Below are 27,822 nucleotides of genomic sequence, written 5' to 3'. Positions count from 1 at the left end.
AGGGTTAGGGGGGTGGTGGGGCAGGCCGGGCAGGGAACCAGGAGCCAGGCAGGGGGGTGTGAGCTCCAGCACCAGGCCAGTGGGGGACATGAACGAGGGAAGGACGGGGCAGGAGGGGCCCAGGGGAGTCCAGAGGCTGAGAGCAGGACGGTCCACCCCGGCTCCACTGGAGAAGCAGAGGCCCCTGACTCTCGGCGGCCTGGGTTTATCCCTCCCTTCCACGGTCTGACGCTCTTTTCTGCTGGTTGTCCTGAGTAGCAGGGCATTTGCTCCTGGGGAGGTAGCAGCTTGTGGGTGAAGAGACCAAGGGCAGGGTCTCAGTAGCACGGTTTGCTGAGATTCCCGCCCAAATAAAACACGAAGAAAGGCCCGAGCAGCGCGGCAAATAGTTGTTGATAATTTGAAGGTCTGCGTTCATTGTCTTTAACACAAAAACACCCTCGATGCAATACAATCTTCCTAGTCACGTGGCAATTACAGGATTGACGAATAACGTTGTGCATTACAGGCGGGAGGCTTGGCGGGCGTCTCTCTGCCATGATGGACCCCGCGATGCATACATAGCTGTGTTTGAAGCTACTGTAGCGACTCCCCTGAAGTGGGGTCCTTCCGGAATGTGAAGTCTCCACTGGGTGGACCTTCTGAGCCCACCTCCACCCTCATACTGGCAGGGCGGGCACTGGGCAGGCCTGGGCAGTTCCCATGCCTTCCACCTGGCAAAGACACTTGCTTCTTTATGGAAGCGGATGCAGAAGGACCGCACAAGTGAGTCCACAATGAAACTCAAATGATTTTTATAGGGAAATGCTGGGCAGCCGAGGCCCTGGGTCTGGACAGTGTTGGGCTCTGCGGGCGCCGGGGGGCCTGGCACGTCCCTGCCCGCAGTTTCGGCAACGCCTGTGCCGTGGAGCCCCCGGCACGGAGGGGGGCTTCTCCTCACTCTGCTGTCTGCCTTTCCTGGAACTTAGGGTGCCCCGGGGTGTCCTCAGATGGTGTCCTTAGGGCTCAGGGCTCTAAGGGAGGGCGGGGAAGTCCAGACTCCATCTTTTTCTACTCAAAACCTAGTCTCTAACTCCAAGCTCTCTGAGCAATTTCCAGTGGCTTCTAGAGAGAACCTGACACCGCCGGCATCTGCCTGTCCAGACGCCTGATTTATCACCGGCGGAATAAGCCGACCCAAGTAAGTGCTTGTGAATGAGGGTCTCTGTTCTCCTGGCCCAGCGCTCCCATCACCGCCGCCAGAAGGGCAGCCTTTGGACGGTAAACGCATGTTGCTCCGTGTGGCTTATCTGTGAATCTGTAACCCCAGGGAGAGCCTCCCGCGTCCACCAGCGTTTTGGGAGAATGCCCGGGACCTGTGCAGGGGAATCCGATTCCCCAGCAGCTGCCTTCAAAGGCCGCAGATACTCTAAAAAAGACAAAGATGGAATTGAAACTCCGAGTCACCTTGCCGGGGAGACACAAAGAGTGAGGAGCAGGGGGGAGGTTTGTGGCCCCGAGTCGGCCCTTCACAATTTGCCTGGACCAGCCAACAGGTGCTTGCACCGAGCTGGACGGTGTCCCGGCCCCCGAGGCCGACATCTCAGTTCACATCAGAGGTTAGCAAAGCAGTGCTGTTGGAGCACAGAGATCCTGCCACGACGGTGGCAGCTTGAGTGGAGGGCCTGCGCACCCCCAGCACGGCACTGAGCGCTGTGAGAGGTGCCGGAAGCTGATAAAGCGACCCAGGGAAAGGTCAGCAGGCAGCCGTGCAGAGTCCAGAGCCGTCTGCTCTGCTGCAAAGGGGCTCTCCCCGCCTAGGGTGGAATTACAACTTTGAGGACAGAAAACGGTTTGACCATACATAGACTCTTGCTACCAAAGACCCTCCCAGCGGCCCATGCCCTCCTCTCACCTGACAAGCTTAATCCCCCATGAAGCTCTGCCTTCCAGGAAGTTTGGACGTCTCTGGGCTGAGTCTCTTCCTGGGACCACTCTGACCTCATGATTCTCTTCTTCGGTAAGCCAGCTGTCAGCCCACACCTGGACCGCACTGAATACTCATCCTCACCTGGCCACAGCGTCTGACAGATCACAACAGCTCACACAGCCACTGTCTGTAACCAAGCCTGACCTCCTTAACCTTCAGCAAAATCCTCTTTCTCATGCGAAACAGTGAAATCAGCCTACTTTGTTGCAACATGTTTGCATCATTTCTGAGGTGTGGTGTCAGTTGTCATTAGGTGGAAATGGACATCTTGGGAAGTCAAAAAAGGAAGAACATGGGCAGTTTCAAATGATTCAACTGATACATATGCAAAATTCACCAAAATAGCAGTGAACATAGGATTTTAAGTGTTCTTCAAATACAGCACGCTCGCTAAGCTATGTTGTTTTCAGATACCATGTCTGATGGTCCCTTTTCCAGGCCAGACACCAGACTGGGGTGTCAAGTCTCGTGTGGCAGCGGGGGAGCTTCCTGTCTCCAACGACATGGAGAAAGTTTGTCTCTCTCTCTCTTCACTTCTCTTCTGATCTCAGGAGGAGACACACTTTCCCCAAAGTAAGATGTCCATAGAGCCAGCTGAAGTCCGTGGAGAGAGGGGGTGTGTCCGCACCAGCTCCTCCATTTCAGTTCTTGGACGGAGGGGCTCCAAACACTGTGCCGGAGGACCGTGATTGACCATAAAAGTGTGAAGCGCCTATTCTGAGCCCCTAGAGCTGCCAGGACAGGCAGCAGAGGGGAGCCAGAGGGACCTGGGTTCGTGCTTTCTTTCCCTTTTAATGACTTCCTCTGCAGACAAAGCCCCACCGGGATAGAACTTAGCGAGTTCAGAATGTTCCAGGACACTTTATCAGGCTACCCTTGTTCTCAAAGGCTGCTGTGCTCTGCGGGTGACCTCTAGGGCCTCCTCCCACGCCTCCTAGCTCCTGCAAGGCGAGGATAGAGTCTCCTGAGCCCACGGTGCTGGTGGCCGGGGGGGTCTGAGCTAGATCTTGGACCCCTTGGCATCCGGGGCTGCACAGCACGTGGTCCCAGGGCGCACAGGTGTTCCCGGGGCCCCTCAAGGTGCCTGAGCTCAGGGTTCGCCTTGAGCACCAGAGATCTGCGTTTTGCATTAACACACCTGAAATGTGTGTCCCCGATTTACCTTTCAAATTGTGCCCGTAGCCGAGTCCTGTGGGAGGATCCCTGGTGCAGACACGGTCCAGCAAGACAGGGCTCCTCGGGGGCCTCGGGGCCAGTGTTTCCCCCCAGGGCGGGTGAGGGCCTCTGTGGCCTGTGGGTAATGGACGCAATGGCCTGAGGGAGCTGGCTCCTTCCACCCTCTCGTTGCTCTGTGCCGGTCACATCCAAGAAAACGTCTTGTTAGTGACAGTCCATCTCCAGCACCTGTCTGACACTCGCCAGTGTCCCTTTACACACAAGGAACGCGCAGGTCTAAGGCTCAGGGGCCCTTCTCAGGCAGCAGTACTTGGCTAACGTCAGAGCAGATCTAAGGCTCAGGGGCCCTTCTCAGGCAGCAGTACTTGGCTAACGTCAAATACCACTTTCTCTTGTACCCATTTTTTATGGTAACCTCTCTATGGTAATGACACAGATTCACCTTTTTAAAACTAAACTCACTCTTTTAATAAAATACATAAATTGTTCAGAGGAAGAAAAAGTGTAAATAATGGTCTCAAGGAATAAAATCCAAAATGAAGTTTGGAAACCCCAAGTCTGATCCTGCTTCTGCCATTGGAAATGCTTTCACGGCATCACCGTCAGAAGGTGGGCTAGTTCTGCTCACACACCTCCCGTGACGGGGAGCTCACTACCTACAAAAAGCATCACCATTCGGCTCTCCTGGGAAACGCTGCTCCCAGCAGTTTCCACACTGAGCCCAGGTCTGCAGGGCAGCTCAGTTCCCTGTCCTCATGGGGAAATCTTCATGGAGCGGGCACCTGTCCACTCCCAGCAGCCTCCTCTGCCAGGCAGAACGGCCGACTCCCCCGCAGTCCCTCATCCTCTTGGAGGGAACTTCTCCATCCAGGAACAACAGTTGCTGGTTTTTTACTCTTAAAGGGCAGTGCCAGGAGCGGAGACGAGTCTTCTAGGAGTAACTGGACATCGCCCCAGCTTCCAGGAGTGGAGGCGTGGAGGCGGCCGGGAGCCCTGCAGACATCACGAGGGACTCCCAGCACCAGATGTGAGTGGGCAAAAGCCCAGCACTGAGGAAGAGCATCTCACAATTAACTGTGAGCGGGACAGTCTCCCATAAGCCCCAGCGCCTCCTTCTCTAGTTCTGACTCCCCACCCCCGCACAGGAAGAGGCCAGCCTCTTGCATCTCCTTTGCGGTTCCACGGGCTTTACCAGGCTAAGGTCACACTGGTCATTGCTCCCTTACCCAACTTATCTCAGGATTCAAATACACACACACACACACACACACACACACACACACACACGGTTGACCTTTGTAGGCTTCTTTTTAAAATAAATTGATTTAAAGGAAACATTGTGGAGTGTGACTGTGATCGGCTATTAATATGTCACTTCCTGGCAACTCTTAGGAGCCCTTACATGGGCCAACCTCTGGCCCTGTTTTATTTCACTCAGTGTTTTCCACAGCCCTTTAAGGAAGCCCCATCGTCACTCCTCTTTCACCGATGAGGAAACTGAGGCTCAGAGGAATTAAGCACTGTGTTCAAGGTCACACAGCAGGAATATTGGGAGGATTCAAACAGGCCCCCCTGTTGAGGGCAGTGTGTCTGGTGCCTCCCCTTCTCCTGACATCAGCGCTGACGTCAAAAGAGGATCGTTTTACTGAAAAGGCAACAGACGGAAAACAGTGGATTGATTCCCCAGGGGAAGGTGCTGGCCTCGCCATGCGCCCAGGGCACGTCCCCAAAGCCGCATTCCCAACTCCCACGGGCGCCGGGGGCCCACCACAGGGGCTGCTCCCAGGTGGGCGTCCCAGCCCGGACCTGGGTCTAGACCACTCCTGCGCCTCTGCCCCGGCCCCCACCTGGCCACAGGTGGCCTTGCCGAAGGGGTAGTGCGGGAAACTGCCTCCCTCCCACGTCCTCTCCCAAAGGTCTCGGCCCTACACGCCCTGCTTCAATTCCGAGTCAGTTCGAAACTGAGTAGTCGCGCGGCCTGGGGAACACACTTCACCGCTCGGCTCTCGGTTTCCCAGCCTGTAGCTCGGAGATCGGGGTCTCTTGGGGTTGGGAGGGATTAATCAGCGAACGCGCGCGCCGGCGCCCGTGCGGCGGCGACCTGGGGGATGGAGGGGCGTCCCAGCCCCCGCCCCTCCTCCATTCGCCCCGTCGGGTCTCGCGCCCCCTCCTCCCTGCTCCAGTCCCGGGCCCCGCCCCTCGCCAGCTCCCTCCCCAGCCGCGCACTCAGGCCTCTGTCACCTCTCAGTGGGCGGGCCCGGGGGGGGCGCGGCCCCAGACCGCTCGGCACAGCCATTGGCCGCAGTAGGTGAGGCCGGGCAGCCTCCTCCCCGCGGCGGGGCGGGCCCGGGAAAGGATGAATGAAGCTGGAGTGGGCGCTGAGCGGCAGCCAGAGCTTGGTTCGCAGCGCGGCGGCTGGGTCCTCTGGACGGTGAGTGCTCGGGGCAGCGTGGGCCGCGGAGGGTCAGGCCACCTTCGTGGGCGCGCCGCCCAGGTGCGCCGGGCCCAGACCTGCTGATGTCAGGAGCGCGGCAGGTGCCCTCAGAGGTTGGGCGGGGACCAGGGGATCGGGGAGGCCGCGCGGGGCGGGACTCGGGGCGCCGGCAGTGCGCCCCAAGCCCCTCCGCGGCCGGGAAGGCGGGACCGAGCGCGGACCAGCACCCCACATCCCGCCTGCCTCCAGGGAATCGGCTGCACAATGCGCCCCTTCTAGCTGCCCGCTCCCCAGGCGGGGAGCTTCCGAGGAGGCAGGCCGAGGGGGAGGGAATGGATGGTGGTTGGGGTCAGGCGGGGATGGGGGGAGCGGCCAGGGCTAGCGGCCGGGGCAGGTGGCCGGGCGCGCACGCGGGCGCAGGCCACGAGAGTCGCACCAGGGACAGATGAGCCTCCCGGAGCTGCAGGCTTGCGGCGGGGCCCACACCTGCGGCGGATGCCGCTGCCGCTGAGTCAAGGAGGAAATCGTCTCGAACTGAAGTTTCTCGCGGGCGGCAGGGCTTTGTTCGCGCCAGCCGCGCTCCAGGCACCTCGGGGAGGGGAGCGCGGGCGGAGCCGGCCCCGCGGGCCGAGCTACTGGGTGGGCGCGAGGGACTGGTCCCAGCCTGGGCGATACGGGCCACACCCCTGTCCCCGCCCCACTACGCGAGGTCCCCGCGTCCGGTAGAGAGCCGGCACTGGAAGACCGGGCGCCCCTGGGCGCAGGCGGAGGCTGAGGGAGGATGGAAACGAGGGGCCCACCCTCTGCACCCAGTGGGCACGCTTGGCTCTGGACGGGAAAACCTAGGCAGATGCTGAGATTTCCAGCCCGGAGGAGCAAGCCTGGGCGGTGTGGAAGCCGGTGGGGAGGAGCCCATCAGGCAGTGGGGTCTGGGCCCCATCCCCCATGTGGGTGCCTGGAGGCTCCTGCTGCCAAGGTCAGACTCGGTGATGGGCCTGTTTCTGTCTGGAGCCGCCAGGAGCTGCAGTAGTTTTCCACAGTGAAGGAACCAGCTTCCTAGTGGCCGCTTTTCGCGGCGCTTTGGGGAACTTGGGTTTCCTCTGTCTAATCAGAAACTGGCTCCCGGGGGCTGGCGGGGCGGTGAGCCGTGAGCATGGCGGTGCCGTGAGGTTTCCTCTGTGCAGCCTGGGGCAGATGGACTTCAGAGGAGAGAAAGCACTTGGTTTTAGCCGGGTTGGAGGGTGACTCTAACACCGGCAGCAATCATAATGACCACAGGCGTCTTTGTTGGTCACTTAGGATGCTCAGGCCCTGTGTTGCGTGCTTTGAGCGTCGTCTCATTGGATCCTTACCAACACCCACGAGGGAGCTACTATCGCTCCCATTCCACAGATGAGTAAACCGAGGCACTTGTCCAAAGTCACACAGGCAGAACGTGGTGGAGAGGTTTGAACCACATTTGTGTGATTCCAGACGTTTTGCAGCTCCGTTCCTGGGGGAGAAGGAGGCCCAGGAGGGCCAGGCCCAGGAGGGCCAGGCCTGACACAGAGCGGGGTGTCCCGCCCGAAAGATGGGCGGCACCTAAGGGGACAAGAGCATTTGGCCAGGACAGTCCAGGCCTGTGGGATGCAGGCGGGATGCCTCTGGGCCTCCACAGCCCAGCTTTCCCACGTGCTGCTGGAGGGAGGGAAGGGAGAGCCCTCTTGGTCGGACCCACGCACCCCTGACTGCCCTGAATCAGCAGGACCCGTCCTGCCGGGCAGGGCTGGCAGATATCGTCTGGAAATTCTTCACGGGGCTGCTTCCGTCCCGGGTGGCTATGACCTAATCCATGGTTCCTCGGGTATAGTCCCTGCAGCAGGTGCTGGGCAGATCCCAGCCACGCCCTTCCCCGCTGCTGTGGTGAGGTGGCTGGGAGCCTGGAGGTCAGGATGAGGGCCGTGTGAACGAGGCAGGATGAGGGCCGTGTGAACGAGGTCTCGGGGCTGGCATCCGGTCCTGTCTGAGTGCCCAATTCCGAGCAACTCGACTTGGAGAGCCAGCAGGTAGTGACTGACGCCAGCATCTCAGCTCTCACAGGTGGAGCTACGGCGAGCCATCCAAGTGGGGGCCCCTGGCCTCCTACCATACAGCTGTGGGGGGGGGCGCTTGTGAGGCTGTGCGGAGCGGGGGGAGGCAAAGTGGGGGAGGGGCCGGGAGTTCCTCGGCACAGACACCTCTGGGCTCAGCTGATGGGCCAGGCCAGCTTGGGAGTCCGAAGAAGCCTGTGGTTTCCTTCTAAGATAGCCGTGCACACACACAAAAGTACGCTCACACGTGTGCACACGCGTACACACCCTCACTCACCCAGCTGAAGCCCTGGGTGCAGAGCTGCTGGCCTGAGGCCCCAGGGTACACGTTACCCCCCTGCCAATCAGCCTGCCTAATCCCGCAGGCTCTGACTCTCCCCAGGGGACAGGGGAGGGAGGCCTCCGGCAGTGGGGCATACTCCCACGGTCCCTCCACCTGCTGCCGACCTGCTGCCGCCTGGCCGGGGACAGCCCGGGAGGGTGGGACAAGATTCCCCCTTGAGAGGGGGCTCCCTGGGGAGAGCTGCGTGCCTCCTGCGAGGAGGACAGTCCCTTCTCTGTACAAGGAGGGGCTCTCCAAGGCCAGGAGAGCTGTCAAAGGCTTCATCAGAGCTGCTCCCGGCCTCAGACGTCTTTCCATGAGAATGCTGGCAGCAGAACAGCAGGGAGGCCTGCCTGAGGGCTGAGCGGGTGCTCCAGGGCCGCCAGCGCCCTGCTGCCCCAGTTTGGGGGTCACATGGCTGGAGCACCCCGGAGACTTTGTCCTAGGGCGGCGGTCCAGCACGGGGCCCGGGGGAGGGTGCCCGGCTCGGGGGGTGGAAGTCACATCCTTAACGTGGGTGTGCCCATGGTGGGGGATTTCACGGGTGTGCCGTGCGCGGGAGGGGGCTCAGCTGAGCTGGGCCGTGGGACGGGCGTCGATGTGATGGTGGCGGCGTGCTGTCAGGCGCCCTGCCCTGCAGCCTGGCTCCCCGGCCTTTGGCGGCTCCAGGCTGTGTGTGTGTTGCTGCCACCGGCTCTCCGCAGCCCGTGCTGTTTGGATTTGCAGCCGGGACGGTTTGCCGCTGGCTCGGGACAGCCTTGGGTGTGGCAGCTGTGAGCTCCTGTTGGCAGGACGGTGTCCCGCGGTCCCCAAACCCGCCGCCCGGCACAGGCCTCGCACAAGCAGGTGTTGGCACAGGACTACCTGCTGCATGAGTCAGGGGTCTCCGGAGAAGCCCAGCCAGTAGCAGATAGGTCGCTATAGAAAGAGACTAATTCTAGGAGCTCAGCCCACGTGACTTTGTAAGATACGTGGTCGGCAGGCTGCAGGCCCGGCAGAGGTGATGTCGTGGCTGCCGTCTGAAAGCCGGCAGCCTCAAGACCCAGAGAGAGCAATGATGTTTCCATGTGAGTGAAGGCAGGACAAAGCCGGTCCCAGTTCAAAGGCAGCCCTGCAGGGCAGCTCAGGGCTCAGCCTTTCCGTTCTATTCAGCCCTTCAGCTGATTGGATGAGGCCCACGGGCTCTAAATATACCGATTCAAATGCTAATTGATTCCAGAACCTTCCAGAACCGCCCTCACAGCCGCACCTGGAATGTTTGCGCAACGTCTGGGCGCCCTGGGACCCACCAGACTGACAGGTAGAAGCTATAATCATTCCGCTCTTGGCTCTGAGATCATGGACCCGGCACCAGACTCTGAGGCGTGGGCTCCGCAGAGGGGAGGGAGGAGAGGCCGGGATTTAGATGGCATCGGGGTCTCTCAGGTGAGGATACCTGTGCACTGGACCTGGGATGCTGGCGGGAGCTGGCCCGTCCTTCCTGGGGTGCAGTCTCCACCCAGCTTGGCTGCAGTCACCAGGGCCCCGCTCAACCACCAGCCAAGCCTGAGAATTCAGGTCCCGGAAGAGGCACCACACCTTGCATCAGGCCTCAGCAGCAGGTGGGAAGCAGATACGCTTTTTTGCTAAAACGATTTCCAAGCGGAGAGAAACCGTAGGCCACATGCACACACTCACAGTGCCCAGAGGGGACCGTAGGCCACGTGCACACTCTCAGTGCCCAGAGGGGGAGTTGGTGGGGAGGCCTGACTTCCACCCCAAGCCCAGCTGTGGTGTCCACTCCTTGGGGGAGCCAGCTGGCATCTAAGTGGTGCTGCCACTGGACTCTGCAGCCCCTGTCACCCTCCCACCAGCTTGACCACAGGGACCTGAGACAGAGGAACAAAAGGCAATGGCCTCGGGACCACCAGCCTGGCCTTAATGGGTGTTGGCCACCTGCAGGGAGTCACCAGCCATGAAGTCACCTTCTCCTGGCTGAGCCCCGCGGGGAGTCAACTCTGGCCCTCTCAGAAGCATGTCCAGGAAAGAAATCACCCCGAGTGGCCTGGGTTGCACCCCCAGGCCCCAGCAGCGTTGTCGTGAGGGTGCTGATGACCAGGAGACCAAGACAGAGCAGCTGGCCGTGCCCACCCACTCCACGTCTGAGTCTGCGTCCTGCACTCGGCCGTGGCGGCTGAGATGCCCTCGTGCCGGAGCTGGCAGCTCCTGCAGGCCCGTTTATGCAGCAGACCTTTGCCGTGAGATTCAGTCCTCGAGCTGCACACACAGCAAAGTGTCCTTTAAGTCCGGGGCAGGCGTCAGCATGACTGTCTGTGTGCATTTCTGGAGCTGTCTCCTGACACCGTGCACGCCCAGCATGTGTCGCCCGGGCACAGCCGCATGAGATCTGGGTACAAACTCGGGAATCTCCCCCTGAAGACCCGAGAACGTGTGACCGTCCTCGTGGCTGTGAGATTCCAGGTGTCACACAGCCCGGACCCAGTATCCGGCGCTGCCTGCCGACGGAGGGGACATTCCAGACACACTGGCCCCACGTCGCAGGTGTTTCTGTCCGCCTTCCCCCCCACACCTCACACCTCAGCGCCTGCGTCATGGGAGGGCCCAGCCTCCTTTCTGATCAAGACGCTGCTGTAAGGGTGAACGCCTTCCGGCTGGAACACAGCAGGTGGAGCAGAATCTGGGCTTAGTGAGAGATTGGGTCGACGCTGTCCTCGCGCTGCCTCGAAGGTGGGCGGGGGCGTGCAGTCTGCACTCAGGCTGCTGTGTCCTGGCCATCACAGCCGCTCTTGATGGACCCAGGGAGGAGAGCCCGGGGCTGCCCACCCGAGCGGCGCCATCTGCTTCTCATCCCGTGCGGGTGGTGACCACGCCGGTCGCCTGGCTGGTGTCTAAGATGGGATTTTCAGTCTGAATCAACAAGCAAGTGATGTGCGGGACTGCAGGTTGACTTTATGTGTTTACGTCAGAGATCAGAGCTCTTAGCTCAGGTAAACTTTACGCTGACGTGGAGCTGTTTGGGCCACACACCAGTGGGACTGGAGTCTTGTTGAGGGTTTTATTTTCAAATAGGAAGGGCTCCATTTCTTCATGACCATCCCTAGTTGCGCTACCTCAGCGATCTGGCCGCCCCCTTAGCCCTGCTGGGGTCCGATCCTTCCCGTCCCGGCCCCTGCATTTCTCCTTGCGGGGGATGGGCGGGATGGTTAAACAAGCCCAGAGCTGGGGGGAGGCGCTTCTGCAGATCCCTCCTAGGAAGGCCCACCCACCAATAACAATTCCCCGGCCCAGCACTGACCATCCATCCCCATAGGCCGCTGGAGCGACCTCTCAGAGCAGCCGCTGCCCCTCGGCCCGCTTGGATGCCTTCCCTTTGGGGCCACCCCAGCTGGGAAGGGGTCCAGGGCCCTGCTGGTTATGTGCATGCGTTCACGTGTTTCCATGTGGAAGGTGTGTGCACAGATGGGTGTGTGTGCGTGCACATGGCGGAGGAATGCATCCCCACAGCACGAACACGCGGCCGCCTCTGGGCGAGGTCGAGCTTTTTCCGCGTTTCTGTTTCGGGAGCCCGTCTGAGCCGCGGGGCTGGTGGGAAGCAGCGCTGTGCTGTCTCGGGGCTCACGCCTGTCACCGTCTGCTCTGTTCCACGGCGGCCCAGGTGCCTACAGTGCCTGCTTTGGGAGCAGGTGCGTGGCTTTCTGTCCCTCCTGGAGGCTTGACGGTCCTTCACGCGGCATGAACTTTGCTCCTTCCGTGGGCACCCTCCTCGTCCGCGTGACCGAGCCTGGCGCACCAGGGTGCACGGAGGAGGTGGTGGCTCTATACATACAGCCCTGGGCGTGGTCGCGGGCCCTGGGGAATGACTCAGGCGGGAGGCCTCGACATCTGGCTGCCGATCGCCTGGCAGTGCCAGTTTCCAGAGCAAAGACTTGGCCCCGTGTGTCAATGCCACACAGTTGGTCGTGGTTCTTTGAGTGAAACGTTGGCGAGGACAGCCAACACGCTCGTGGGCTCTGAAGCTGGACCACGTGGTCTCGTCCTAACTGGCCCTGGATGGCTGTGTGGCCTTGGGGAAACTCCTGACTCCTCTGGGCCCACTTCCCTTTCCTGTACGATGGGCTGTGCGTGGAGCTCAGACTCCGCCAGGAAGTGGGATGCTGCGTTGTCTTATGGCATTTGTGCCCACGGCCTGGCCCCAGGGAAGGCAGGAGAGGAGGCCGGGGTGAGGCTAAAATTAGCTAAGACGGCGCAGCGGAGGAGAGGCAGAGGTCTGGCAGAAAGACCTGGCGTCCCAGCCTCAACGCACAGGGTGCGAGGGGATCAGGAGAGACGGAGCTCCCAGACCCCCCCACACGCAAAACTGCCTCCTAGACCCCGGTGTGGTCCCACCACGGCCCACTCCCCTCACCCTGGACCACTTCCCAGTTTGCAAGGTTAACACAAGATAAAGCCAATCTTTTGTTTAAAAACAGTCCTAACCTGGAGGCCCAGTGGTTAGGACTCTGAGCTTCCCTTGCAGGGGGCACAGGCTCGATCCTTGGTCGGGAACTAAGATCCCTCATGCCACGTGGCTTGGCCAAAAAGCAAAGCAAAGCAAAGCAAAACAAAGCAAGCGGACAAACGAGACCAGCCCACAGCAGCCGAAAGCCTGTCGTCGCAAGGGCTGAAGGACCTGCCCGTGGCCAGCATGGCGGAAAAGTCCTCTCTGCCCTCTGCCAGCTGGGCCCCTGCCAGGCGCAGCTCCCCCAGAGGCACCCCATGTCCCCTCCCGCCCTGCCGCCCAGGACTCTCAGTGGTACCGCCCTCTGCACTCACCACTGGGCTCACGTCCTGTTCTGAGTGTCTGTTAGACTCCACCTCCCTCCAGGCCTGTGGTCTCCTGAAAGCCGGGCCTCCTGGGGGGCCGCGTGAGCGTCCCGTAACGAAGGGCCACAAACTGGGAGCTTAAAAGAACAGAACTCTATTCCCCGCCCAGTTCTGGAGGCCAAGAGTCTGAAGTCAGGGTGGGGGCAGGGCTGCCCTCCCTCTGGAGGCTCCGGGGGAGGGTCCTTCCCACCTCTTCCAGCTTCCCCCAGGCGTCCTTGGCTTGTGGCTTCATCACTGTAGTTTCTGCTTCCGCCATCACGTGGCTTCTCTAATGACACTGTCGCTGGATTTGGGGCCCTCCCCAAGCCAGAAGGACCTCATCTCAAATCACCAATCACATGTGCAAAGACACTTTTTCCAAATAAGGTCATGCTCAAGGTTGGGAGGATGTATCTTTTCGGGCCGGGGGTGGGGACCACCGTTCTGCCCCTCCGCGTCCCCGGCTCGGGGCCCAGCAGAGTGGTGCTCTGTGACTAGCTGCCTGAAGGACTCGGTCCACCAAGCCTAATCTGAGACAAGTCTGGGGGCAGCGGCAGCCCTCTGGGCAGCGGCCTCTCCCGACATCACTGACACCCGTGCGCGGTGGGGGGTCTGAGGCCGCCTCGGGCCCTGAGTGGCCGACAGCGGGTTCTCCCTGTGTGCCTGTCTGGGTCCAGAGTCCTTCCTTTAAAGGACAGTAGCCGCAGTGGACCAGGCCCCCCCTGTGACCTCATTTTACCTGTCACCTCCTTAGAGGCGTCCCCTCCAAATCACTCCCATTCCAGGGGACATGGTTCAGCCCATAGCGAGAGGTAACCCGACGGAAGTGTGTTGAGTTCGGCAGAAGACCCTCGCACGGGGCCCCCGGGGCTGTGGGTACAACCAGGGTCAGGTGTTTCCTGTCACAGCGACTGTACCTGTGCCGACCGGCTTACTTCTGTCGGGAAAGTCAGCGTTTTTCCTCTTAAGATGCAGAGTGGTTGTTGCCACCTGGAGGGTCCAGAAAGATCTGTTTACCTGGCAATAGGTCCCGCCTTTTCTCAAAGCTTGGGGGTGTTGGGGGTGTTTGGGAGCCCCGGGAGCCTCGAGATGCAGCCATTTCTCAGGCCCGACTGAGCTCCTTTTGGTCCGTGGGCTGGGAGTCAAAGTGAGGGCCCAGATAGGGCAACGGGAACAGGCCGGGCTGGGAGTTTGCAGAAAGATGGAGCGCTGGCACAGTGTCCCTTGAACCTGTCTGCGGGGCTGCGACCTGCAGCGGTTTCAGCATCTCGAGAGACCAGCCACGGGCGAGGCCCGGCGCCAGCCCACCCTCCCGCCAGGTGCCGTCCCGGGGGCCCGGGTGGGCCTGCCTGTACCCCCTTCCTCACTTCCCACACTCTCCACACGCTGGACTAAGTTGGATTTCCCTTTCACGCTAAAGAGCACAAGGCCGGCCGGGTGTGAGTTCAGGGAAGATGGAGGCCGGGCGTGGAGTTGAGGGCGGGCGCGGTCAGCTGCCCCTGGCGGAGCGCACAGCTCAGGCCGGAGAGCCAAGGCCGCGGGGAAGGTGCGGGTCGGGGTGGACCAGGGGCTCACATGGCGTCTGATTCAGTCCTTCTGTGTCTCAGCTCCACTCTCAGCTCTGTGGCCTCATTCAGGCCGGGGGCTGCCCTCACTAGGCTGGGTAGCGGACAGGCAGAGCCGTCGGTGCCCCCGGGGACAGGCCGGGGGAGGGTTCTTCTGGAGATGGATTCTTCCCGCAGATCGGACCGCCGCTGGAATTCCACATCCACTCCCGCTGCCGTCGCTGTCACGCCCTCGGAGATGCCGCAGCTGGTCTTCCCCAGCCCCCCGTTGGCCACCAACAGCGAGTGTGACTGCACGCCCCCCAGCAGGCGGGTGTCCCTCGGCTCACCCCTGAGCCAGCCGCTGTGCCAGCCGCAGCCCGAGAAGCACGGGCTCCAGGCGGCCCGGGAGGTGCGCTACGTGGCGACGGGGCGGCCGGACGAGGCCTGCGGCTGGCGGGCCTTCGCGCCCACGTGCCTGCAGGCCTTCAACACACCCCGGGGTTTCCTGCTATTCCTGTGCGCGGCCTCCTTCCTGCAGGGCATGACCGTGAACGGCTTCATCAACACCGTCATCACCTCCATCGAGCGGCGCTACGACCTGCACAGCTACCACAGCGGCCTCATCGCCAGCGCCTACGACGTGGCCGCCTGCCTCTGCCTCACCTTCGTGGGCTACTTTGGGGGCCGCGGCCACAAGCCCCGCTGGCTGGGCTGGGGCGTGCTGGTCATGGGGGCTGGCTCACTGGTCTTCTCGCTGCCCCACTTCACCACCGGCCCCTACGAGGTGCAGGTGGACGAGGCCGTCGGAACGTGCCGGGCCAACCGCAGCGCAACCTGCAGGGGCCACGCCTCTGGCCTGTCCAGCTACCAGCTGGTCTTCATGCTGGGCCAGTTCCTACACGGCGTGGGCGCCACCCCGCTCTACACGCTGGGCGTCACCTACCTGGACGAGAATGTCAAGTCCAGTTACTCGCCTGTCTACATCGGTGAGTGGGACGGGTGTGATGGTGGTGACGCCAGCCGGCCGTCTACTCAGAGCCCTGCCCCGTCCAAGCCCCCTACATGCGTGTCCCTGTTGGCCACACGCGGCCCCAAATGGCCCCAGGTGCTCCTAGGCGAGGTGACACTTCAGGTGATGGAGGTGGTGCTTGCCAGCCTCAGCCCGACCCCTGGCACATCCCACAGGGTCTGGAGCGCGGACACTCGTGGTCCGGTGGTTAGGGCTCTGCGCTGCCACTGCAGGGGGCCCAGGTTTGATCCCTGGTCAGGGAACTAAGATCCCGCGAGCCGGGCTCGGCTGGTGGCTGGGCTGCAGAACTGGGTGCTGCCACGCCGCCCTCGGGGGCTGGGCTCGAGCCCCGAGCTGCCCCCGAGACCCTCTCGTTTATCTGGGGTGAGATTTCCACGTTCTCAGCCTCAGGCCAGCCGCTTCTCCAAATCCCTCCTGCGAGGTCAGCTCTCCCAGGGAAGGGGTCGGGGTCAGTGGGGAGCCCGCGGCCGACGCCCCGGCCCGGCCAGATTTGCCCGCTGTTCTGCTCCATTACGTCCACCTTGGACTCTGCTCATCTGTGTCACGTAGCGGCTGCCGTTCCGGGGGCATTTGGGACCCGGGTGAGCCTGCAGCGCTGCATGGGTGCCGCCCTCATCCTGCAAAATGAGTCTTAGCATCTTTGCTCTTTTGAGGGGGAAAGAGCCCAAATGGTGTCTATAGGGGCTTTGAGGGAAATAATTTTAAAACACCTTGAAAGACTGATGCCAGCCGATATCAGACACAGTGGAGACTGTGCAACGAAAACCCCAGTTTAAAGGAGTTCATGCCTGGGGATGGGGTGGAGGTGCAGAAATGCAAGCGGGGACGGAGGGGTGGCGCAGAGGGCGCAGCAGGTCCGCGACAGCTCTGCTTCCCTTCCAGCCATCTTCTACACCACGGCCATCCTCGGCCCCGCAGCCGGCTACCTGGTCGGAGGTGCCCTGCTGAATATTTACACTGAAATAGGCCAGCGGTGAGTGACCTGGGCCCACAGGGAAGACGCCCACTGTAGGTGCAGGAGGGCGGCGGCCCGGGTGGGGTGGGTCCAGGCCGACCTTGCTCTGGTGGACCTGGGAGTCCGGGCAGCTTGGAGAGTATGGCCTGAGGGAGGGGACTGCATGGATGGACGGCCTCCCGAAGCTGGAAGGGACCAGGCCACAACTGCTCCAATGCCCTTTGCAGAACCAAGAGGGGATTTCCTGCTGCCACCGGGAGGTTCTTTTTTGGGGGGGTGGTCTACACCAAACAATTCTCTGGACACCGGCTGGGTGTCCCCAGTTCACCTCAATCTGACACTGACTTCTGGAGTCAGCTCAGACCCCACAGGTAAGCGAGAGCACCCACACTTCAGATGCCAACTGCAGTGGCGGCTCCCAGTTACCCACGCTTCCGTCCAACCTGGCTGCAAAGCAGAGGGTCCTAGGACCCCGCCTTCTAGGAATTTGCTAGAATGGCTCACAGAACTCAGGAAAGCACAGCACTGGCTCAGTCGCCAGTTTCTTTCCCAGAACACAACTCAGGGGCAGCCGGCTGGCCTCTGCCAGCCCCTTGTCTCCTGTCCACCTGGCTGTCCAGCCCAGGGTTCTTTCCCACGTACCTTTGAATTTAAAGGTGCACTTGTGTGCAGGCGGGGGTCGCAGGCAAGCCCCCTGAGCTTCACGAGGCCAGGGCACCAGCCACCCACCCTCTGCCCTGCCCCTCCTGGGCCCCCAGCCCCTATGGCCTCGTCGGGAGGCAGCCTCGCAGGTCCCAGAGGGAGGAGTGGGCCTGGGCAGGGTCCCCTGGTGCATGTCCACCCCGTGTCCGTCCCGATGCCCTCCGTCCACTGCTGGTCCCAGACCGGGGGTGGTGGGGCATCAGGGCGGGGGCCTCACGCAGAGCCTTTGGTCTCCGCCTCTCACCGACCGGCAAGCGGGATGCCCGGCGTGCGTGCCCTAGATGCTGTGAGCACAACGCTGTCCCCACGTGCCTCTTCCCGCAGGACGGAGCTGACCACCGAGAGCCCGCTGTGGGTCGGCGCCTGGTGGGTGGGCTTCCTGGGCACTGGAGTGGCCGCCTTCCTCATCGCTGTGCCCATCCTTGGCTACCCGCGGCAGCTGCCAGGTAGGTGCGTCCCGCAGAAGGACACCCCATGCCCTGCTCCTGCTGCCTGCCAGGAGCGGTGGGGCCGGGATCGTCGTCCTCTGGGTGGGGGCTGCCATCTGGCAGGGCGGCCCGGCCGGTGTGCTCCCTCCAGCCCTGCGGCCTCTGCCCGCTCGGGGACCACGGAAGAGGCTTGTTTCACCGGGCGATGGGCGCCCCTTTCAATACCTCCCGTCTCCCTCTGGTCCCAGGTTGGGCCCGTTGGCTCTCTCCCACCTCGCCATCCCTGCCACCCGTCACCGTGGTGCATCTGTACGGGCCGTCTGTCTGGGCGCCCTCGTCCACTGGCTGGTCCCACACCCAGGAGGAGGGGCATCGGGGCCTTTGGTCTCTGCCCCTCACAGATGTTCACATCCTTCCAGGCTCCCAGCGCTACGTGGTCATGAGAGCATCTGACACACACCAGTTAAAGGACAGCAGCCACAGGGTGACCAGCAACCCCGACTTCGGGAAGACCATTAGAGACCTGCCTCTGTAAGGACCTGGGGGGCCTCTTGTCTGTGTCTGTGTGTCCTGAAGACCCTTTAGGGTCCTACACATGCTAGGTCTTGACCCTAAGCTAGGAGAGTCCTGTGACCCCTCCAGGGCCACATGGGAAGCCCACAGCCCCTAAACCTCCTTCTGACCCAACCGTCTTCAGGGCTTGGCCCCAACACTTGGGCTAAGGGATTAAGGGGGAGCGGACAGAGCCTCCTGGCTTGGGGGAACCGAGGGCCTGGTGCGACGGAAGGCCCGGGGCCTCAGCCTCATGGTGCCCACCCCTCACTTCCCGGGCCTGTGGGGGACCCAGGGACACGCACGCAGGGACCCGTCTGCGCTGCCGCATGGCAGGCTCTGGGGGCTCTTCCTGACGCCTCACGGTCACAGAGTGAATCCCTGACGCTCAGCGAGTTGCCCACAGCCAGCTTGTCCACAGTCCCCAGGAAAGCAACTGACCACTCCCCCCAAGATCATTCCCCAGGAGTCACCCCTGCACCCCGTTCTCTGACCGTTTCACTGGGAGTCACCTGCACGTGCCCACGGGGCTCCAAGGAGGGGACCGTCCGGCTGCCCGTCCTTGCCGCCCTGCGGCCGCCCCTCCTCTCGGGCAGTGACCTCTCGTTTATCTAGTACGTGACCTGGTCTTACTGTGCTGTCTTCACACACCGTTGGGACAAACAGAGCCTGGGCTGCTGGGGCCTCAGAGGGACAGCGTGCGGCTGGGGGCTCCTGGCCGGCCGGTGCCCCTCATCAGGGCATTCCATGGGGGGCTCTCCTGGCCAGGGGGAGGCGGCCCTCGGAGGGTCCCCTGCCCGAGTCCTCGGCCTCACTGAGCGCCCACCTGCCCCGCAACTTCCTGAGCCCGTGAGTGTCTACGTGGCAGGTGGAGGCTGTTAGTGGCGGGAATGAGCCCCCGCCGTCTGTCTTCAACACGGGGGGGTGACGTGGGGTCAGGGAACCCCCCTGGCTACCCGTTGCCTGGTTAGACCCCCCAGGAGAGCCGCCCACTCAGGAGGCTGTCACCAAGGCCGGCAGAGCTGGCCCAGGGCCACGGTGGCCGGGGCGGCGGGGTCGCCCAGGCAAGGCAGGCTCGCCCCGTGCAGCGGGGGCAGGGCCACCTGGGAGCACTGGCACCGACGGCGTCAACAGCTTGGTCCCCAGTGGACCCGGGGGGAAGCCCGAGATAAGGAGGTTTATGCCCAGGCTTGGTTCCCCAAACCGGTTGCTGATAGTGAAATAACTACCGGAACATGGGCCCTCTGTCAAGGTCATGACTAGTTCTCTGAGCAAATTCAACATGGGAGTTGCAGCCAAGCAATCTGCGGCTGAGATTAAGAAATAAGGAAGTTCACATACTTCTGGGGAGAGTCACCTGCCCCCGAGCCCGGGCGAGCCTCCCCGAAGCCTGGGCAAGTCTGGGCAGGACCGGGAAGGGACTGGCTGCACTTGGGCTTCCCCTCAACACACACGCACACACACGCACGTGCACACACGCACGCGCACACACGTGCACACACGCACGCACTCTGCTCCCAGAGAGCCCCACCAGGATGGCGTTTCCTCCGCATCTTGTTTCCTTCATGGATGTGGGACTTGGGCTGTTGACCAGAAAGAAACCTTTTCAAGTCCTTGAGTTTGAAAGTCAGTTTTGAAGGAATTGGGTCCCTGTTTGAAGCAGGACGGGGAAGGAGGCCACTCTGCAGTTACCCTGAGAAGCCGCAGGGGCCGGGGGTGGGGGGCGACTTCCTTAGCGTCAGTTCCCTCCCAGGGCACGAAGGCTAACTGGCCACCCTGCATGCTCCGTGGCAGGATCCGGTTTACTGCTGGCCTGTGTCCTCAAAACGAAGACCACCGGCGTGTCAGGGTGTCTGTGCTGCTCTGACGCGCACAGGGAGGTGTCGGCATTGACGGCTGGCCGGGTGGGGGTCTCCCTCCCGGTGGAAGATGACCCGTAGGGTCGGTGGGGGCTGGTTCTCTGGGTGGAGGCCGTAGCTGCAGACACGGAGAATGTGAGCGAAGGCAGCCTTGTCGGAGCCGCCGAGATGGACCCAGGGCTCCAGGGGAAATTGTCCCCAGCCCACATCACTCATGAGTCCTGGACCTGCCATCCGGTGGCTGAGAGGGGCCAGGCCCGGGAAAGGCAGGCGGGGTGTAGAGCCGTGTGCACTGGGTTCAAGGGGGAACTCTCAGGCCAGGTCCAAGGCCCAGTTCTCAGGCCCCTGGCATCACTACACCGGCCACTGCCCCCCAGGTGCACACCAAGAGAAGTCGGAGAGACAGCCAAGCCCACACAGGGTCTCCCTGGAGGGGCCTCTCGGCCCAAGCCCTCAGGGATTTCTGTCCCTCCTTTTCACCAGCTGGCGACTGAGAAGTGGTCCCACCCCTCAGGCCCCGTTCCCCTCTCCTGGGGGGCACCCAGTCCTGGACTTGGTGACAGCCGCCTCCCCCGCAGCCTCCGGCTCCTGGCTCAGGCCCCTCTGCTGGTTCTCCCGGCTGCCCCTGGGACAGATTCAACAGTGTCACAGTCACTCAGGGTCTCTTTCCCCACTGCAGCCGACCTCTGTGACAGCGGCTTTCACAACAAGCCACAGGCTCTGGATCCTGGTGCCAGCTCTCCCCCTGCCCCAGCCCAGCCCCACACCCACTCTCGGTTTCTCTGGAGTAAATGTGGGGTGCCCCCTGGCTCTCCCACACCCCACTCCACTCCCCTCTCAGAACCAGGCTCTTTGTGCTCAGTTGGGAAGGGCCAGGGCTCTGGCCCACTCTGACCCTCTGTCTCTTCTCTCTGGTCTCCATTCCCCTCCCACATCCAGCTCCATCTGGCTCCTCCTGAAGAACCCCACGTTCATCCTGCTCTGCCTGGCCGGGGCCACAGAGGCCACGCTCATCGCTGGCATGTCCACGTTCGGCCCCAAGTTCCTCGAGTCCCAGTTCAGCCTCAGTGCCTCGGAAGCTGCCACCTTGTTTGGTGAGAATGTTCCCTGAACCTTGTGGTGGTGGGGGTCCTCCGTTTTTTCACTGGTTCTTAGAGACTGAGGGGCCTTTGAAGGTCTCTTCTAGAAAGACGGGGCGCACATCCTGGGCGTGTGGTCCCCCCAGGCAGGGGCCCCGGAGCAGGTGTCTGGGCTCTTACACAACAGCTCTAATCACACTTACAAAGGCTGCCGCCGCAAGGGGCAGGACAGTTTGGGAAGTGCTAAACACGGCCTGCTGACCCGTTCTCTCTGCCGCCCCCCTTGCCACCCAGAGCCTGGGCCTTATGCGTCATCCTGGCTTGTGGCGGAGAGGGTTTGGGTGGCAGGTCCCACCATGCTCCCTCGGGCCTGGCGGTCCCCGTGAGCCAGGCAGTGGGTGTCCCGGGGTCTCCCTGAGGCTGGAGCCCTGGGCCTGCCTGACCGGAGGCGTTCAGTGGCCAGAGTGAGAGTCCCCCTCAGACCCCCGCCTTCTGGCCCTGTCCACGGGTAGCGCTGGGCAGGGGGGGCAGCCACAGCCTCACCGAGAACCTGCCAGGCAGGAGGTGTATGTGGGTCGATCCTGGCCGGGCGCCTCCCACCAGGGAGGACGGTGTCAGACTGGGGCTCCCTGGTGACTAGTGCCCCAGACTCCCCTCCTTGCTGGCCTCTTGGCTGTGACCCCACCTGCAAGAGCCCCACCCCCGCCAGCTGCTTCCCTGCCCCACAGCGGCCAACAACCCTCCTGGGACAGCTGTGTCCTCTGGGTCCCCCCCTCTGCCCCCAGAGCCGGTCTCCATCTGGGGAGACGGGCTCACCGCACCCAGGGTCTTTGAGATCTCCTCCACCCTTGGAGAGCCCCCCCTCCCATCTGCACCCCATCCCAGGGCAGGCCTGGAAGCCACATGCCGATGAAGCCCAACTTGCTACCAAACGGCGGCCACCAGCTTCTCCAAACACCCCCTTGTGGTCAGACTCCGCAGAGGCCGTGTGGGCCAGGGGAGCGCGATTGTCCTTGGGTCTCGCCAGTGGGAGGGGCAGGGCCCAGGGACCTCTCCTCCTCCCTCTCCTGCTCTGCCCCTGCACCCCTGGGCCTCTGAGCAGCTGGCCGGGTGGCCTCCCCAGGCTCCGAGGCCCCCTGTGAGCACCGGTCAGGGTCCTCACAGCGAGAGCAGAGCCCGGTGCCGCCACGCAGACTGGGGCCACGGCTGTGGGCCTCTGTCTCCCATCGCTAAAGCGGAGACCAGGCCCGGGGGGTTGCGGGCCCCACCCCCGTGGCTCCGGGACGACCGAGCCCCTCCCTCCCCACAGGGTACCTGGTGGTGCCGGCGGGCGGCGGAGGCACGTTCCTGGGCGGCTTCTTTGTGAGCAGGTGCAAGCTCCGGGGCGCGGGCGTCATCCGGTTCTGCCTGCTCTGCAGCCTGGCCAGCATGCTGGCCTTCCTCGTCTTCTTCATGCACTGCCCCAACGTGCCCATGGCGGGCGTGACCGCCGGCTACAATGGGAGGTAAGGGCCAGGTGGCCCCTGGGCGAGGGGAGACCTCGGCACACCTGTTGGGGGCACCGGTGGCCCCTGGGGAGGACGGGGGGTGTCGGGCACTTGAGGTGAGGTCATTGGAGATGGTCGTAACGGTAAGGATGGTGTCCTCAGCGGGGACCGATGGCCAGCCACTCACACACGGCACCTGAGCCCCAGTCCTCTGTCTGTAAAACGGGACAGTCCCAGCCCCACCTCCTCTCTACGAGTTGTCTTGGAAAGTGGGGCTCCCGTGCGTCACTGCGTTGGGAACGTGAGGGGAACAGCCCGCTGGGGGTGATTTGGGAATACCTGACGTAGACGCAGGTGAGCGATTGCTGGCCGGGAATTCCCCGTAGAGATGGCCGTGTGAGTGCCGAGGGCAAGGATGCCATCGTACCGTTACAGCCAAACTAGCCAAGAGTTGGTGCAGGGTGGAGGGCTTGGGACCACGGCAGAGGGAGGAGTCTAGTCCTTGGGCGCCTCCCAGATAGTGCTGAGCGGGAAAAGGAAGGAGCAGGACGCAACGATGTGTACAGTGTGCTCCATCTGAGCGCAGAGGGAGCGTGTGTGTCTGTGAGGGCGCAGGTGAGCGATCTGTGGAACGTCACGCCTGCGCTGTAGAGCAGGGACCGGGGCCACAGGGACGCTTGGCACCTGGCACTCAAGCAGGTTTTGCACGTCGAGCTCTGTGAACGCACTGCCTACCCAAAACCAAGCCAGGCAGGGCGTGCGCCGTGCAGGGTTGGTTTGCTTCACTCTGAGCACATCCAGCGATTCTAGGAGCCAAGGCGATGCAGGAAGCCCCGGTCCTCGGGTGGAACAAACCCAGCGAGTTTGGAAACCTGCGGACGTGGGCCCTCAGGGACCAGACCCCACGCTGGCCTGCGCCCCACCGTCGCTCTCTCCCACCCGCAGCCTCCTGCCCGAAGGCCGCCTGGGGCTGACAGATGCCTGCAACGCCGCCTGCGGCTGCCAGCCAGAGCACTACAGCCCCGTGTGTGGCCCCGACGGCCTCATGTACTACTCGCCCTGCCACGCGGGGTGCCCAGAGGCGGCCTCGCCTGGCCCCGGTGGCCAGAAGGTGAGTGTGCGTGGCTGCTGCCCAGGCGGTCGGTGGCGCCCAGACGCGGGGCGGGGCGGCCTCCGCCCCTTCCTCCTGTAATCAGCGCTGTCGTTGCGCTCCCCAGGTGTTCCGAGACTGTAGCTGTGTCCCTCAGAATTTTTCCTCTGGTTTTGGCCATGCTACCGCAGGGAAATGCACTTCAACTTGTCAAAGAAAACCCCTCCTTCTGCTTTTCATATTCGTTGTAATTATCTTTACCTTCCTCAGCAGCATCCCTGCACTAACGGCAACGTTACGGTAAGCCCGGGCCTGGGTTCCCTCTGGCCCAGAGCCTTCCCTTTGCAGCTACGGCGGAGCTCTGCAGACCCCTGCGGGGTACGTGCCGGGCCCCCCGGAAAGCTGTGGCAGGAGAGAGCTAACTGCCTCTGTGAGGTGCTTGCCACCTGGGGATGCGGCCCGGGGCTCGGCCAGGACGCGGCCACTGGCGTGGGGTGTGACGTGGCCGCGCTTCCCGGGCGTCGACGCGCCGGTTTTCCGTTGCAGGTGTGTCTGTGACCAGCAGCGATCCTTTGCGCTAGGAATCCAGTGGATCGTGGTTAGAACTCTAGGTACTGTGCTGTGGGAGGGAGCCGTGCATAGCTGTGGAGTGCATTCACCGCACAAGGGCACGCGCCAGGCTGGTGTGCGTCCCAGCACGAGGCTGTGCCCGCCTGGGGAAGGGCTCCATTCCCTAACCGTCCGCTAGAGGGACCCATGGCCATGTTTTTGCCCAGAGGGACCCATTTCCTCATTAACACACGGGCTCCACCAGAGTCGAAGACCGTGGGGAATCTCCCGGCGTGGAGGCAAGCCCCCAGAGAAAGGAACATTAAGCCCCCTTTGCACCCGCTGTGAACACCAGTGGCCGAAGCCATGTTCCTTAGAGCCCGCCTGGTCTGGGTCTCTGGACGCCCCCGCGGGCTGTCCGGGTACTGAATGTGCCTCTCTCTGCAGGGGGCATCCCGGGCCCCATCGCCTTCGGCTGGGTGATCGACAAGGCATGCCTGCTCTGGCAGACGCAGTGCGGCCAGCAGGGCTCCTGCTTCGTGTACCAGAACTCGGCCATGAGCCGGTACCTGCTTATCGCAGGGCTGGCGTACAAGGTGAGTGGGCTGGCCTTGCCCCCAGGTGCGCTGGCGGCAGGAGGGAGCCCCAGAGTCTGCTCCAAAGGGCCGAGAGCCTTTTCCAACTAGCTCGGGCACCTGGGCATGCCACTGGGGTCTTCCCACTGGAACCCCGGGCATCATCCTGCAGCCTGGCTTCCAGAAGTGGGATCCTTCCCCCTTTTGAGCTGTTGTTGTTGGGGATCGTGATGCCGTGATGCCAGTGGCGGGAAAAGTGGGACAGCAGGCCCAGGTCAGAGGGGCTCACTCTCCAGGCCCCCTGCCCTCCAGGGCCCTCACCATCCCGGCTTGGTGGTTTGCCCCTGGGCTCTGGTCAGCTAAGGCTTTGGAGAAATCAAAACTGCTCCCCCTGCAAGAGCCCGGGCAGGCCCGCTCGCTCTGGGCCGGGTCGCCTGGCTGGGTCCACAGGCAGCGCTTCTCCTTCTCCATCCTTAGTGGGTCTTGAGTTATGTCCTGCTTCTTAGCCTGACCCTCTGCTGTCAAGCTGTTAATGGAAACTTCCTGCCGTATCTCTTGGCGTGTGCTACATGGGGTGAAGCATAGCATTTATATTTTGAGTTTCCCCCGTTGGAGGAAAAGGCACACAACTTCCCAAATGAAATGAAATCCTAGGGCTGGTGTATAAGAATGCCTTGGATTTCTTTGGGCGGAGGGTGGACTCGGGAACGTCCCACTCGGGAACGTCCCACTGGCAGAGCCTTTTCGGGAGGGGCCTCAGAGACAGAGGATTCTCAGCCACGCCTGGGTTTATCTCCCCGAAGATTAGCTTAAAAATAGCCAAGTGTGAGAAGGGATTTGCGCGGCTCTGGACAAACGGGTCAGTTCAAATAGACGCGCCCCGCGCAGGGAGCCGGCCCTTGCTCTTCTTTTTCCCTGTGTTGTAGGGTCCCTCGGCCAGAGCAGCAGGCTGGACCCCGGGACGGCTGTCTGCCCAGATAGTCCCCCCGCGGCCTCGGCACAGGGGTAGGATTGGCTCCCAGAGTCAGTGCTCATTCTAGCGGGGGTGGGGGCAGCCGGGTGCACCCCCGAAGTGCTCTCCCGCTCGCTCACGGGGCCACAGAGTGGAAACAGCCTCTCGTTCCTGTGGCTTCAGGCCCATCTGCCTGGGCGGTGTTCCAGGAAACCCAGGGTTCACACGCTGAACGCACACACCCACGTACAGAGGCTAGCACGCGCGCCCACACTGTCATCTTCCAGGCTGCGCGTGATTCCCAGGGAGCTCAAGGTGGTGGCTGTGGTGGAGTGACCACCGAAGCCGGCCGCCTCTGACTTAGGTTCTGGGGTGGCCGTGACGGAAGACCCCACACCGGGTGGCTCGAACAAATTCATTTTCTCTCGTTCTTGAAGCCAGACGTCCAAAATCAAGGTGTCTGCAGTGCCCGTCCCCCCGGGGGCTCTGAGGGGACTCTGTCCCGTGCCCCTCCCAGCTCCTGGCGGCTCCTCCATCCTTGGGGCTCCTGGGCTTGTACACTCCTCACCGTCTCTGCCTCTGTCATCACGGGGCTGCTCCCGGTGTGTCACCGTGTTAAACCTTCCTCCCCTTTCTCTGTTTGGACACCTGGAGTCCACCCTAACCCAGAGTGATCTCAAGATCCGTAACTTAATTACATCTCCAAAGACCCTATTTCCAAATCAAGGTCCCATTCACAGGTTCCAAGTCAGGACTTGGACACATCTTTTGCGGGGACCCCGTTCAGCCCACGACAAGCACCTCCACTTCATCCAGTGCCTCTGTATTTAAGTCAAATCATACTTTTCATTCCCCCCTAACAATATTGGGGTCCAGGCTAGGGACTGGCTATGCAGAACGGGTGGACCCTCTGGCCAGAGTAGGGTTGGTTCCCCGGGACCTCGTGAGAAAGCCGGGGCTGGGCGGGTGGCCCAGGAGAGGCCCAGCGGCTCCCTTCTCCCCAGGTCCTGGGCTTCGTCTTCTTCACCACTGCCTGCTTCCTGTACAAGCCCCTGTCGGGGTCTTCGGACGGCCTGGAGGCTTCTCTGCCCAGCCAGTCCTCAGCCTCCGACAACCCCATGGACCTTCAGGAAGCCCCCTCAGCCCTCCAGATCCAGAGCGACATCTGACAGCCCACCCGCCTGCCCGGGGGCACGGGCCTGTCGCGACACTTCCTAGGAACACTATCTAATTTCTCCCCGGAAGTGGTGACCCCTCCCTGATTGATCCCCGGCACTGAGGACCCTGCAAAACTCTGCCACTGGGTCTGGGGGGACTGAGCCTCAAAGGCACAGAGGAGAAAGAACGCAAGACGTCTGAACGGACGCCCCTGCCCCAGCCCCCCAGACCTCGCCAGAGAGAGTGGGGTGACCAGCTCTTGGCTCGGACGGAGCGGTCCACTTCCCGGCCGGATGCAGGGCTGCCTCCCTCTGGTCCGCTCACACTCTGGCCCTCTCCCACGGACTTAGCCAAAGAGCATCCCCTGGGGCCTCAGGGTCCCTCGGAAACACGAACAGCTGTGCTTCCAAAGCAACGTGTGCGATACCTACGTAACTCCGTCAGTAGTTACGAAAAGTGCGAAACCACCTGTGGACTTCGGGGAGACACTTCTGGCATCCCTTGATCTCTCCTTTGAATGGCGGATGTGGAGCTGGTGGCTGCCCGGCGGTTTACAAGCTCTCTTCTCTCTGGAGACGTTAAGGCTGGTGATGCCGGCGCTGTTGGAGCTGCTCCGTGGAAGGGACAAAGCACCCACCGCCGTGGGTGAGCCGGAGCTGGCGGTGCTTCTGCGCGGGTCCACACCATCCTGTGCGCGGCCTGGCCCTGACTTCCTGTGTTTCTCCTGATGCAGTGGAGGCCGGCGGGCTGCCGTCCCCGGGGCACATCCACGTGGACCCCTCTCCTGCGTGTGTTCTGAATCTGCCGTCACCTCCTGTCCTTGGGGCCACAGCGCTGCAGCAGGACGGGAGCGACTTGCATAAGGATGTATTTATGGACGCGTATTTTGCATAAACACCTATTTATAGAATTTGTTTTTTACCTGACGGTGTGCTAAGCACTTGTGAATTCTACCCGGAGGGTGTCGGGACTTGCGTGGAATGTCTATTGTGGGTGATCTCAGTTAAAACTGTGGGTATGTAAATATATTTTAATATTTAAAGCATA

At 62.2% G+C, this 27,822-nt stretch overlaps 1 protein-coding gene and 1 long non-coding RNA gene across 8 annotated transcripts; one reads left to right on the top strand and one right to left on the bottom strand.

Moving 5' to 3' along the window:
- Positions 1 to 389: 389 nt before the first annotated feature.
- LOC113609491 (uncharacterized) lies at positions 390 to 4,815 on the bottom strand. The gene is made up of 2 exons (XR_003428646.1): positions 1,895 to 4,815; positions 390 to 1,813 (listed from the first exon to the last, which is right to left on the bottom strand). It is a non-coding gene; the product is annotated as an uncharacterized LOC113609491 (long non-coding RNA).
- A 648-nt stretch (positions 4,816 to 5,463) lies between these two features.
- Positions 5,464 to 27,822, top strand: SLCO4A1 (solute carrier organic anion transporter family member 4A1). 7 transcript variants are annotated; one of them, XM_027086783.1, is made up of 13 exons: positions 5,464 to 5,576; positions 14,555 to 15,345; positions 16,272 to 16,362; positions 17,371 to 17,492; positions 17,894 to 18,005; positions 20,825 to 20,979; positions 22,274 to 22,469; positions 23,397 to 23,562; positions 23,669 to 23,841; positions 24,088 to 24,152; positions 24,538 to 24,686; positions 25,592 to 25,670; positions 26,622 to 27,822. In XM_027086783.1, the coding sequence occupies exons 1-13, from the start codon at positions 5,506 to 5,508 to the stop codon at positions 26,846 to 26,848; spliced, it is 2,397 nt and encodes a 798-aa protein (XP_026942584.1). In that variant the 5' UTR covers positions 5,464 to 5,505; the 3' UTR covers positions 26,849 to 27,822. The 7 variants fall into 7 exon arrangements, 4 of the variants coding, with proteins under 4 accessions (XP_026942584.1, XP_026942585.1, XP_026942583.1 ...); XM_027086784.1 differs by lacking the exon at positions 5,464 to 5,576 and having other exon boundaries at positions 7,779 to 14,768; positions 14,898 to 15,345; XM_027086782.1 differs by lacking the exon at positions 5,464 to 5,576 and having other exon boundaries at positions 7,779 to 15,345.

This window comes from Aethalodelphis obliquidens, unplaced genomic scaffold (genome assembly GCF_003676395.1).
Source record: "Aethalodelphis obliquidens isolate GAN/ISIS:26980383/991018 unplaced genomic scaffold, ASM367639v1 scaffold57, whole genome shotgun sequence".
Lineage (NCBI taxonomy): Eukaryota > Metazoa > Chordata > Mammalia > Artiodactyla > Delphinidae > Aethalodelphis > Aethalodelphis obliquidens.
The sequence above is the reverse complement of the archived record's forward strand: the minus strand, read 5'-3'. Positions and strand labels throughout refer to the sequence as shown.

Bases quoted from the DNA above. Each gene is read 5' to 3' on its own strand.
- SLCO4A1 (XM_027086782.1), top strand. From the start codon at position 14,388: ATGGCGTCTGATTCAGTCCTTCTGTGTCTCAGCTCCACTCTCAGCTCT. The intron at 20,980-22,273 runs GTGAGAATGTTC...CCCTCCCCACAG, and splicing joins GGAAGCTGCCACCTTGTTTG to GGTACCTGGTGGTGCCGGCG. The intron at 22,470-23,396 runs GTAAGGGCCAGG...TCCCACCCGCAG, and splicing joins ACCGCCGGCTACAATGGGAG to CCTCCTGCCCGAAGGCCGCC.